The sequence below is a fragment of the Alosa alosa genome, chromosome 3, assembly GCF_017589495.1.
Source record: "Alosa alosa isolate M-15738 ecotype Scorff River chromosome 3, AALO_Geno_1.1, whole genome shotgun sequence".
NCBI lineage: Eukaryota > Metazoa > Chordata > Actinopteri > Clupeiformes > Clupeidae > Alosa > Alosa alosa.
In genome coordinates, this window is record NC_063191.1 from 17,116,169 (window position 1) to 17,129,549 (window position 13,381).

The 13,381-nt window shown below is 39.7% G+C and overlaps 1 protein-coding gene across 2 annotated transcripts; it reads right to left on the reverse strand.

Annotated features, from left to right (window-relative positions):
• Positions 1 to 1,352: 1,352 nt before the first annotated feature.
• Positions 1,353 to 12,214, reverse strand: tank (TRAF family member-associated NFKB activator). Of its 2 annotated transcripts, none has more exons than XM_048240016.1 (8): positions 11,960 to 12,214; positions 10,812 to 10,953; positions 10,601 to 10,712; positions 10,209 to 10,315; positions 8,908 to 8,975; positions 8,711 to 8,829; positions 6,745 to 7,226; positions 1,353 to 1,944 (listed from the first exon to the last, which is right to left on the reverse strand). In XM_048240016.1, the coding sequence occupies exons 2-8, from the start codon at positions 10,908 to 10,910 to the stop codon at positions 1,780 to 1,782; spliced, it is 1,152 nt and encodes a 383-aa protein (XP_048095973.1). In that variant the 5' UTR covers positions 10,911 to 10,953; positions 11,960 to 12,214; the 3' UTR covers positions 1,353 to 1,779. The 2 variants fall into 2 exon arrangements, with proteins under 2 accessions (XP_048095973.1, XP_048095974.1); XM_048240017.1 differs by lacking the exon at positions 1,353 to 1,944 and adding an exon at positions 5,239 to 6,471.
• Between the last annotated feature and the right edge of the window lie 1,167 nt (positions 12,215 to 13,381).

Consider the following 13,381-nt stretch of genomic DNA (forward strand, 5'->3'; position numbering starts at 1 on the left):
CTAAAATACCAACAAAAATAAAAGCAAAATCACCTCGTCTGATCATTAAAACCAGCCGAGTCTAATCAAACGCACCAAGTGGGAGAACATGGAGCTAAATCAATAAAACAATCGCGCTCGCAGTATTCACACCCGCTCATCTACACAGCCCAAGTGTTATCTGCCCATAACCGGGGGCTGCAAGGTCCTCCCAGCATCAGGATGTGTTTCAATACACATATTTTCCCTCTTTCTTTAGCACATCATCACACAAGTTAGTGGGAATTATTACATTTGTTTGTAAAGCTGCTAATTATCAACTCCCACAGTCCAATGCTGTTTGTAGGTGAGAGACTAAAGCACACCATTAGATAATAAATGGTGGCTCTCTCGAAGCATTGAAGAACATATCATGGCCAGAAGCAAATAGCTGCGCTGTATTTATTGTGTCAGGGAATTAATGTGTTTGTTTTTGTAATCTACCTGTTCAGTAGATTGAAATATCCTCTGATTAAAGTGAACCATTGCTTAATAATTATGGAATTACAAATGTTGCTCACTGACTGTGTAAAAAAATATGGGGACCTAATGGAGATATTAATATAAATCCAATAGTCTCAAGGGATCCAAACATTACACTATACCCGACAAGATAATTGTGAATATAATTACACAGCAAGCTTACATCTGATTTTCCTGTATAGAAACAAAGTTTTAATTAACCTGCAATACCTGTGGAACTCTACCTCCAAATACCATATGTTGCAGGAACTTCTACAAAACTGCCATAATTAAGCAAGAAATATTTTCCTCCTGCACAGATTCAGCTATACAGCTGGTTCGAATTAAAGAGCCAAGTTATTTCATTTAGCCAATTAGGCATTATTGCTTCAGTAAGTTTTCATGCAAACTTCACTGACCAGGATTTAACTCACAAATGAGTCTTTATGATTTTTGAAACGTTGGCATCATCTGTGTGACTGACATCCAGCAAAATATTTGTGGGTTGTCCACATTTGTGCTGTTCATTCAGGATCATCTGTCAATCATTGACATAAATAGATTCAAATGTGCAGAACATTAAATTTCAACAATTAAAATTAGGAACTAAATATGCCAAGCTTCTGGTCACCTAAGTATATTAACCTTAATACAGTGTTACTCTCCACATGTAACTCTTCACATGTGTAATACATGCAGTGCTTAAAGGAGGATTATCTTCTGAAAAGTGACAAAAAAGATGGTGGGGAAAAAATATTCTAAAAATATCATGTGAAATGTGGGGAGAGTTAAGTTTTTTAGGTTAAGCATCCTAATGTACAGAACACTACAGGCACCTATGCAACTAGAATACCAAATGATGATCATTCTGATCACAATCAAAGCTTGGTTTATTACATATTCTCAAAACAGGCCTACAGCTTTACACAAACAAAAAAATAAGTTTCAAACATATAAAGACTCGGACTGTAAATTGTACCTCTCAGTACCTCACAGTAACGAAATTAAATAACACGAGAGAGCCTTCCTGGTCTCCCACTTTGCGAGTGGAAAGCGAACGCACACTCTGGCTCCAGGGGCTTGTGCCGCATGTGTTTGCGCTGCGGCAGGCAACAAAGCCTGGGATGAAGCATGCATATGTCCTGGAGGTGGCGAGGGGGCCTCTGCCAGCCTGGGGGCTTGTGAGGTGGGTGAGATTTGAGTGTGTGTGTGTGTGTGTGTCCGTGCGTGCATGCGTGTGTGTGTGTCTGTGATGGAGGTGGGGATGGGGGGGATATTGGAGGGGGTGAGAGTCTAGTGTCAATTGCAGGCGCTGTTCTTAAAGTGTGAATTGAGGTGGCTGTACATGCGGTCTTGGGGTACGCTGGCGTGGCAGAAAGCACAGTTCTCCTGCTGGTGCGGCTCCGCACAGGCTGGCGGTGCAGCTACGGCCGCCGCATCACACAGCTCAGGGCTCCAGAGTGCCTGCAGATACATACACACACACACACACACACACACACACACACACAAACATACACACACACATATAGGGTATACAGATACACACAAAACACACATACACACACACACACACACAGGTATACAAATATACATAAAAACACACATACACACACACATACACACAGGTATAGATACACACAAAAACACACACACACACACACACACACAGGTATACAGATACATACAAAACACACAAAACACACACACACACACACACACACACACAGGTACAGATACACACAAAACACACATACACACACACACACAGGTACAGATACACACAAAACACCCACACCAACATAAAGATATACACACACACGCACACACAGACACACATAGAGATACACATATAACACATACACACACACAAACATACATACACATATCAATACAGATACACACAAAACACAGAAATACACACACGCACACACAAACAGACATAGAGATACACACACACACACATACAAGCATATATATTAGCTTATTTCATTCTCACATGCTCTGAATTTACAAAGATTTAAGCATCAAGCCTTTGCTGCAATGTGATCTTTACCCATAGCAGCTAAATCAAAAGGGAGCTGTTCAGGTAGATCAAAGAGCAGGATATACTACAAATATGTTTTTGTTCTTGCTGGGGATTTTTGTTTTGGGGGTTTAATGGGGATTTTGCCAATATTAAGTAAGACAGGATCTCGAATTAGTAAATGTAAAAGCCCCACTCATGTGTGATCAAAATCAGGTTTCGCCTGAAAGAGGATGCTGTGGGATTTTTAGGCCTCTGTGGCCGCATTAGCCCTGGTCAAAAGCATTATGTTTTCGGGTTGTCCATCTATCTGTCCCGATCTTGTGAACACGATAAGGCGGGGATCACATTGGCCTGCGGCAAGTGGCAGCGGCAAGAGTAACGCAACGCTCAGACCTTTATAAATTCTATCTCGTTCCTAAGTGACACAAACGGTTTGCCTAAACTGACAATTGAATAAGCTAGTGTTGCATTTTGAAAGTTGAACCAAGTTCAACGCTCAGCTTGTTCAACGCTAGCGTTACACTAGCGCTGCCACTGTTCCACTGACGAACTATAGAGAACAATAGGAAACCTGCCGCTTGCCGCTGGTCAGTGTGATCCCCGCCTAACTGAAGAACGCCTCGAGGTGTCTATTCTATTAGACTAGCCTGATAAATGTTGATAAATATTAGTAGCCTATTAGTAGCCTCGGCTATGTGTAAGTTGAAATATTGTTTAGTGATGAAGTAAACTATTCACAAGTAATGATGTCCATCTGAATGTAAATACAATAAAGAGATGCATCAAGTCAACACAAGCTGGTGCATCTAATGTAATAATGATAACTAGCTATACTGGGTGTACAGGAACAATTTAAACTAGTTTGCTTGTCAGCCTCCTCTGTGCAAATAATGTGCGGCTTCTCCCTTATAGACACCTGGAATGGTTTAACTCACTTGTGCGACACTGGTGTGCGGAGTTGCATTGAAAACAATGGAATCTAATGTAATTGAAAATCAGAAGCGGAGTGCGCCGCATTCATGTTGACGCCAATATGCAGAGTGTTTTAGCCATTGCTCTCCCTCTCTGCCTGTAGCATTTAACATACAGGGTGCGTTTTAGGGCAGGCTTACGGTTCCAACTCTACAAACAGTCATTAACAGAGATTCATCAATATATTACAATCACGGATACGAGTTTTGCACACAGATCACAGCCCACACAAAGTCAGTTTAGGCTCCAACTAACGTTAGCTAAATAACAAGGCTACTGCAACAAACAATGTGTTTGTTTACAAAATGTTAACTTTTTACATGCAATGTCAGTGCCATTTCCCTCTTCAACTGTTAACCATAACGTGCCGAACACCAAATTAATCCCACATGGAAAATAGGACAAATCCACACAAAAATGTCCAGCGCATGGGCTACTACAGTTTTTTACTGTTAACTTTTTGAAGTTATATATTAGTTTAAAAGGGGGTATGCAACATACAACATTGTTAGTAGGCTACCTATATCGCCCAGGAACACACATGGCACTTGGAAAAACAGAACCACATGGATTTGTCATGCTTCTGTTTGTAGGCCTACTACCAAACCTGACAGTCCTCACAACAGTCAAAATGGAAGGCAAGGCTTGGGATTTGTCAATTGGACTGACTCAGAGATAAACTGATACAATTATGGAGGTCAAGGTTCAAGGTCACTGTGACCATGAAAGTTCCATTCTTGAGAATACTATATCTCAAAAATGCCTTGAGGGACATGCTTCAAACTTAGTATGAATATTTACTTGGATTGTAAGATGATTTTTGGAGGTCAAAGTTCAAGGTCACTGACCACATGTACCTTACATTCTCGTGAATGCAATATCTCAAAAATCAAAAGTCAAAGTCAAAGGTCAAAGTTCCATATACTTATAAACGCAATATCTCAACCAGAAATTCATGGCTGGGTGGAGGTATACCACCACAACCACTCTAGTTTATTTTTATTTTGTAAGAAAAAGGTTGAAACCTAATGTAAAATGTTCAAATATGTCAAATTATTGTGCCTTCAGGTACGACAAAAATCTAACAACACAATTTTATCCAGTTGATTATTCCTGTAAATACCTAAATAAAGGTCTGATGTTAAAGAACTCAGGAATATAGGAATATATGCGATCGCCTGGAAATTTGTACTTCACCCACAGTGGTGAGGCAGACACTCTGTGAGTCAAAGGGAGAGAAGTCCCTCTGGCCTCCAGGATTTCCCTTGGGCTCTCTGTCCATCACCACAGAGACACCGGAGGCCTGGAGACAAGGCCCTGTTAGAGAAACGTTAGCGTGTTCCACTGACCTGCTACTGCCTAGCCGTCTCATTGCTAGATTTGCTCACTGATGGGATTTATGTTGCAACACAACACTTTTGTGATACAGTGCAAAAGCACTGTACTGTGTGACTGCACTTTACACATTAGGGGATGAAATACTGGTAGGAATACTGCAATCGCAATATTGAAATTGTTAAAGGTTGTATCAGCGATAGTGCGGATACGTCACTTCTAGCTCGCTAGTCCCTCCCCCTCCCTCCCGTGCAATTAAAACTCTCCTAAACGCGCATCTCGTCGGTTATTGGTTGAAACACTTTATTTTGCCTTTGAGTGGGTTGCCAACCCTTGTTGGAAGCAATTGTTTTTGTGTACAGATCTTGGAGCCTAGGCTGCCTACAGAGACGTGTTTTTTTGACGGTCTGCTTATGGGGCAGGCAGCTAGCAGATCGTTTGGAAAGATTAGATGAATGTGATCATTTATGTTTGGGCCTTTTTGGGGCCTGCAATTGCTGATACAATCTTTAATTCATGTTATGGGGCATACACAATTTGCTGGTTTCAAAGGACAATTAACTTTGTCTGACCTTCATGGCACAAAAATCAAAATGTTGTGTGGCAAAGTAGTCCAAGTAGTAATGACATATTTTATCCATATCTAACTAATCCTCCATTCCACAAGTCTTGATATTTGATTACTGTAATCTAGCCCACAAAAAGAATTCATAGCAGACATCAATGCCGCGTAGTCATAAATTGCGGTTACCATGCCGAGCATCAGTAAATAACATTGCTGTTAAACTTGTATGTGCTCTTTTACAAAAGTCTGCTGTATCAAGCGCAACATAGGACTAAAAATAACGTTTCACCACAGGTAAGAAGCTGATTGTAATAATTAACCTCAATCATATATCACTCATCAGATGAAACACTTGGGACTAATCTTTGTTGTAAGTAACAAATGGTAAAAATGAAACAACTAGTTTACTGAAAGTGTATGAAAGTTCTGAAAGTGTATGACGTATGAACTAAAAATATAATTACTATCACCATCATTCTGCATGAGTCATTTAAATCAGACAAGCCTAAATTGGTATTACCTGGCTGTCTAATTACAAAGTCTATATCACTATTACTGGGTAAACATGAACATAACATATTACAGGTGTCAGTGTAGGTAGGTAATGCAGGCATCCTAACTGTCATACAGAAACAATCCATGTCTATATTAATGAGATGAAGATATTCACACCTGCTATATCTGCGTTTCCTTTTGCAGTGTTACACAATACTATGACAGTATACCTCTCTTTGACCATGCATAATCTTCTAATGTAAAAGTACCTACTTCATATGTTAGTGCTACTTAATCTTCGAAATAGAGGATCTGTGCCAATATATAAAACCTTTAAGAGCCAAATCCACAATAGGATGGTAGTGTTTTGTGCATTTCAGTAATCCCAAACCCTTTGTAAAGATGAATGTGCAAAGTAGTTGTACAAATACAACAAATAAGCAAGCATAAGCATGAAATAAGCATGACTTTTCGCCATGTTATAGGCAGGTTATCTCCAGATGTGCACTCACATCTCAAACTGTCCATCTTCAAATCCTTGGTCCAACAAGATTAAATAAATGTCCTCAGCTACCCATGTTGATCACAGTCATCACTGACAATATGGTTACATGTCAAATTTTAAGACCACAACACCCCTACACCTGGCTAATTTAAAAGAACTCAAGTCATTTATACTTGCGTTGATGGCCATAACAAATGTTGACAGCGAGTGACTTACTGTATCAGTACTGTATCACTGAGTCTTATCAAACAACTTTCCACATTTTTGTGGTTGCATAAGTGTGCCTACATAATCCTGTACAACTCAGTGCTGTATAACAATTTCATTTGAGATGAGTACTCTTCATAGGATAAGTTCTCTCACCTGCTGAGGCCCACGTACGCTCTCTAGCATCTCTGAAGTAACTGAGGGTATGGAGGACGAGGGAGGCAGAGAGGATGGGTAGGCAAAAGGTTCCTTTGAGGGCTCCTCAATAGTGGGGAGCACGCTCGTCAGCAAGCCAGTCCGGTGCCCAGTGCCCGTGGGCAGCTCCACAGGCTTCTCCGGTGTGCTGTTGAGGAAGTCATACTCACTGTCCGTCTGCGGCGGGAATTTAACACTTAGCTTGGTGAGTGAGTCCACAGAGTCGCCGTCCTCAGGGTTGGCCCCACGTGAGGCTAGCGAGCTAACGGCTAACGGGCCAACGGCTAATCCACCGGCAGCTAACGAGCTAGCGGACACTGGTTCGTCCACGCTGGCTCGCACCACAGCCGAGGAGGAAGAGGACGAGGAGGAGGAAGAGAAGGAAGCCTCAGCCCGCTCGGCTGTCACGTCCGTGCACTGGATGGGCATAGAGAACTGTGGCTCTGCAACAAGAGAAAACGTATCTTTGAGAGAAATCTCAAGACCCAAACCCACCAGCAGGTAGTTATTTGACAAAGCCAGTATATTATAGCTATAGCTATAGTTAAGTAACTCACAATCATTATGGTGCTACAATGTAAAATCAATTCAAAATCAATTCAATACTGTCTGATACCACAACATAATTTCAAATTAGTTGAAATTCTATTGAAAACCTTTGCAAAGGAGATGCAGTAGCCTACTATTATAGCCAAAGTTAAATATGTGATCCAACAGCCAAAGCGCAAATTGTTTACTAGTGGCAAATCTAACCATCTCAACACAAATTCTAAAAAGTGCTAAATGTGTCCGGCTACATTAGCCTATACTGGGTTTCCTTGATGTTTTCAAGACACTTCCACATTATTTAGACTCAAATCAAATTAACACACTGGCTTGTATATTTCACTTTATATTTAACCCTATGACCTTTTTTTGCATGAACCAAGACGATCGCTGCATATCATTACAAGCACCACAAAAAACCTCGCACAGTCTGGTAATTTTTTACAGAAATCAATTGAAACTGTTTATGTAAGATAAATTGCAACATATTAGGAATTAAAAGTGCATCAACCTATATTTACACACACATACAAAGCTATGGAAAACCTTACTTGCTGAGAAAAGCAAGCACCCAGTACAATGACCCATTGTTCCACAACATTGTCTATGACCTTGCAACCACGGCCAATCACAGTCAGTTTCAGATCGACTAAACATATACCATAATACAGTTTAAATTCCAAAACTAATCCTGCAATGTCCTTGAACGACACTAGTATCATTGCCACTAACTACTAAAGCTGCTGGTATCACTAAGCCTGCTGCCATGATCAACGACAAATCACTCTTATTTACAACTAGCAATATACATATAAATAATATCTGAGTGATGACTGCTTTTATTGCCCATGTTCTAGATAATAGTACTTGATGTACCCACAAATACTAAATTTCTTCTAGTCTTTATCAACATTAATATCGCCATTACTACTGTTATAGTATTTAACACTGTCATTACTGGCATAATTATCCACTTTACAGTCTAGTAACAGATAACAAAGTCAACAACAGCATGTCATGGACTTCTGCAGTTCCCAAAATAATTTTACATGTAATTAAGTACAGGTATCCACTGAGCTATATATCCTTACAAAAACAACCATTAACATAAGTGATAATTGAACACCATAGAGTAGACAATAATGTCTGTTTCTGCTACGGTCAGAGGTCACCTCAGTCGACCAAAAGAGCTGAGGCCACAATAATTAACTACAGGATCAAGCCTAACTAAAATGCATAATTACTCAAACTGTGTTGTGACAACACCATCTTTAATCTAATAAAATTAGAGCGAACCAGCTCTTCCTCTCAGTAAAAATGAGTATCTTTGAATAAGGGAACATAAAAAAAAATCCCCTTGCACACCGTCCTAAAATTTTACCATTTGCAGAATCATTCCCTCTGTGTATTCTTTTCAGGTGATCTTTCTGTTTTTTGGTGAGCGTCCTTATCAGCTGGAATTTCCCCTGAATTTCCTGAAAGGCTTCAAGGATGTTTTCACTGCAAAAAAGAAGGGCTTGAGTTTAAACAGTGTCATATTTGATGTTCGTGAGGCAGATGTTTGTGTTTCTGACTTACGTTTCACTACCACTCACTCCAGCAACAGCGTGAAGATGCATCCCCGAACAGTCCCTGATATCATCCCCCTATACAATGACAAAACAATACCAAACTTACAATGTATTTATTATACACACAACTCATGATCACTGCAATATACATCTCTTACCAATTGTATAATATTATCTTGAAACCTACAATACAAATAAATTTTGAAATTATCATGGTAACAACTGATATTATTTTAGATGCTAACTAATTGAAGGTAGGGGCTAACTAACTAAATGTAAAAACTAAACTAAAAGCCAACAACATATCGAACAGCACATCTCCAGTCCTCTCAGCTCCACATGATGGCTGAGCATTTGTGGAAATACAACTCTAGTGCCATCTGTTGGTGAGCAGATGTTTTCTTTCTACAGACTAAAAATAAGTTAAATGCTGTTAAACTGAGCCAGTTTCTGGAGAATAATTTATCTGAAGAATGGTCAGAGACCATTACTGAGACCTTATGCTGATGCTTTGAAGCCAAAGGCTAAAAAAAAAAGTGCAAATTCAATCCACCAGTGGCATTTTCACACATCGGTCAGCAAAGCAGTGTGGCTGAGCAGGGCCGCCCAAGAGGTGTGCCATTATGAGAGCCCGGCACAAAAACTGACACAGTTGAAACAATTATCAACACAAAGCTGTATTCAACCTGACGGAGGTCGACAGTCACATGCCAGGTCCAGGGCGACACAAAATGGGGAAAACAATTATACAGTCCATTCTGCAGCCCACAACAACTAATATACAGAGTACTTTACACCTCACTTTATAACACTTCTGGATGAGGACTACTTATACATGGCCTTTAGTTATTTAGGGTCTGGGAAATGTAGTCCACATGCATGTTATTCTAAATACAACATGCAAGTTCGGTTGTCAAAAATAAAATATGCCTGAACCCACCATAGCGATGAAACAAAGACGCCAAGATACTATGCCTTTCCACCTAATGTTTTAAACGTATGTACAATATGCTTGTTTGCCTTTTAAAGTTTAAGAGACATACAAGCACATGGAACATGGCATGTGCAGCTTGATTGGCAAATAAAGGTGCAGAGTATTGGAAATTCTGCATTCTGTAACACTTTTTGACAAAAAAAAAAAAAAACACACACTGCATTTTTACACTACAATACACCAGGCAGCACACTACAGTGTCCAGGTTCCCCACTGTGCCATCACATGTGGTCTGCACCAACACTGATGCTGATGTGATGCAAATAGAAAAGCTGGGATCATTTTCCCACCCAAACCAGCACCGGTCACCATACCAGGAAGTGGTTTGTCCTATAGGACCGCGAGGATGACTTGTTGGGGCGAGGTGACAAAGGCTCAGCTTCCTGTTTTCGGTGGCCAGTCTCGTAACACTTTATCTCACCTAAAGGACAAGAGGACATAGCCATTACATAACACATTTATAAATGTGCCAAAATGCATGTATAAATGTCTGAATACATCATGACAATTACATTTATTCATTTACATTTACTTATAGAAGAAAACTACCGCTGGTGCACAGGTGTTGCACCTTTTTGGCCTGTTTTTCACATTTTAATTATTGTTCATAAAGCAACTGTGACATCATTGCTTGCGTGCTTTGCACAACACAAAATATTTTTTTGTGGATAGTCAAGGTTCCCATTTGTTTGGATGCTCCACCAACCTGAGGCATGATTTGTTGCTGAAATTAATTGAGCTTGAAGTCTAGAAATCTGTTGATTTTGGTCCTCTATCTGCTGTTGAAGCTTCAGTGTGTATCTTTCATAATAGTCAGTCTGCAAAAGTGAGAGTTCTGTTATATTTCCTGGTATTAGTACAGCTCTGCAAAAATGTTCTACATGTCATGGCGATATTAGGATGTTTTTTTGCACTACCTTTTGCTTCAGTTCCCTCTTGGCATTGTCTCGCTCAATGGAGGCTGTGCGGTAGGCTTCAAAGGCTTTGTTGAGCTGGTCAGCAATATTTTTCTCCATACCTCGGACCTCAGAACCATCACTGACAGATCGCTCATGAGCCCTGCACAGACACACAAATGCAAGAAATATTTAGTCGTAATAAATTCTTTTGACAGGCTACACTTCATCTCAGTCTGTTAACACATGAGATTGAGAACAACTATGAGAACAACTATAGCCTATGTAAGTGAAAGTGAACTTTATTTGACCATGGCTGTACATTTTAGAAATATCTTTTCCATGCTGACAAGCGCAGTGTTTAGGACAAAACTGTATTCATAGCATATATGCCGTGTTTAAATGTGAATAAATTGGTGTGAGATCTCTCTCCTGCAAGCAATTTATTGACCAAATATTTAATATCTTATTCAGCTTGAAAAATATGATTATGCCTACAATTATGGATAGCCTTGGCTAAAAGAATTCGTTGTTTTATAAATTACTTTTCAAAAGGCAAGCTTTACCAAATGATTATAAATAGGGCCTATTGCTGTTCACCGAAATCAGCTAACATATATACCACTTACATTTTCCCCTTTACTTAACAGGGTCATGAAGAAATACGTCTAGCTGGTCTATAGACCCTAATGTTGCATATTGCCAACAATTCTGCTTTTGAGCTGTGAGCCAGATAGCCTAACCTATTGACAATGAATGGCGTCTCATAAAAGCGAGGTTTGTCTGTTATGGCTCAGAAATTATTTTATATCCTAATTAGGCTACTTTACACCTATTTCAAAAGCGGATATTTCCCAACTCCTCTATCGTTATGCCTGATCATCGCAGAACAAATTGAGTTAAAGGCACAGGCAACCAACTCACGGTCGTGTTGCCGTAAGTAGGAGTCTGTGTTGAATGCATGGGGTTTGAAAGTTGTGCAGAAATAGGCTGTAGCCTATAAACGCGAGATTTAATTGTCAATAGTTAAACATCTAACATAGTTGATTCCATTTTCTATAGGAAGTGAGTTACGTGAGACGAACTACAGTCAATCTTGGAAGTTAAGACTCCAATTCACAAAATGGATCAAGAGCTGAATAGGCGACTAAAGCTAGTTGTAAACTTACCTTCTGCCGAAAAGTTCCGAGAGACCTACATTTGTGAGATATTTTGAGACGGCTCCAGCCTTAGCTGTTTTTCACGAGGTAAGAGAGGAAATGATATATTTCACTCAAATGAACATTCTACATGTTTTACAATGCGTTGGGAACTTCCCTCGGGGAATCCCCAGCGCCCTTGACTTCCGCGTTTGCTTGTGCCTGGCCAATCAACTCTTGAATAGCTAGATCATGTTGGATGTCTGCTAGCAAGCTGTGGGTCCTGCTTTCAGCCTACTTTTCTGGATTGTTGGTCTGGTTACAAATGTCAGGTTATGTGCACGGTAGGCTACAAATGTCTTCTCCTCAGTGCAATGCTATGTGTTCAGACTGATGGATTTGCAATGCATATAGTGCTTCACACATAGTGTAGCTTACTTTAGGATATATAGTCATAGAAAAATGCTACAGTGAGTTGCCTCCATGCCCATTTTAGTAAATAAAGTGACACTCATACAAAATGCCATCGATCGATCATGACATGCAGGAAAGGACTAACAAATTAGGTAGCCTACTCGGCCTACTAATTTACCAGAATGGCCATATATAGGCCTACTACATGTATGTAAAAGGGAAAAACGTTGTATTTAATACAATGCCATTGGCTGTAGATGCAGGACATATTATGATGCTTCGTTGGTCTATCAGATAGTGATCTAAATAAAAACAAGCTAAACCTTTTAATGAGAGCAGTTTTCTATAGCTGCCAAATGTTTTCCAACCCATCTGTGTATCAAGGAACAGAATGTCTTATTCAGGTAACAGGTGCCTTCATGACATATTTTGTATAGCCTACTGGGCATCTCACTGTAACAGGTGCTAGATTATCCCAGACTTTTATTCAAAAATGGCAAAAAAAATGTTTAATCAATTCATATTGGATTTGTGAACGAGGAAAATAAATGACTACATTTTTTAATAATGATAAAGCAGATGTGATGAAAGACCAAGATATGCAAGTCCATGAACTCACAACATTGATAGGCTATCTGCAGATCTTATGAAGTCCCAATGGTTGTTAAATATGCACAATGCAATGTTTACTTTGTCCTTGTAAAGTCCCATGATTGTTATCAAAATATATAAATTGTGAAATATGCAGAATGCAACGTTTGCTTTGAAGAGAAAAATGTCTGATACAGTAGGCTATGCTTGCATCATCCATGTGATTCAGCTTAATGTGTGGTGTGCTGTGTGTTTGCTTGCTTCATTTGCCACTTGTCAATTCAGTTACACACATGTCCAAATCCAAATGCACATTCACTACCAACAGAAACTATGCTTTGCCTGGACATTTCAGTATTACTGAATGTTATGTGTATATATATGTCAGCAGTCCTATGCTGCTGAAAAAAAGTGTCACACCAGTAAGGCTATTATTAGTTGTGACGT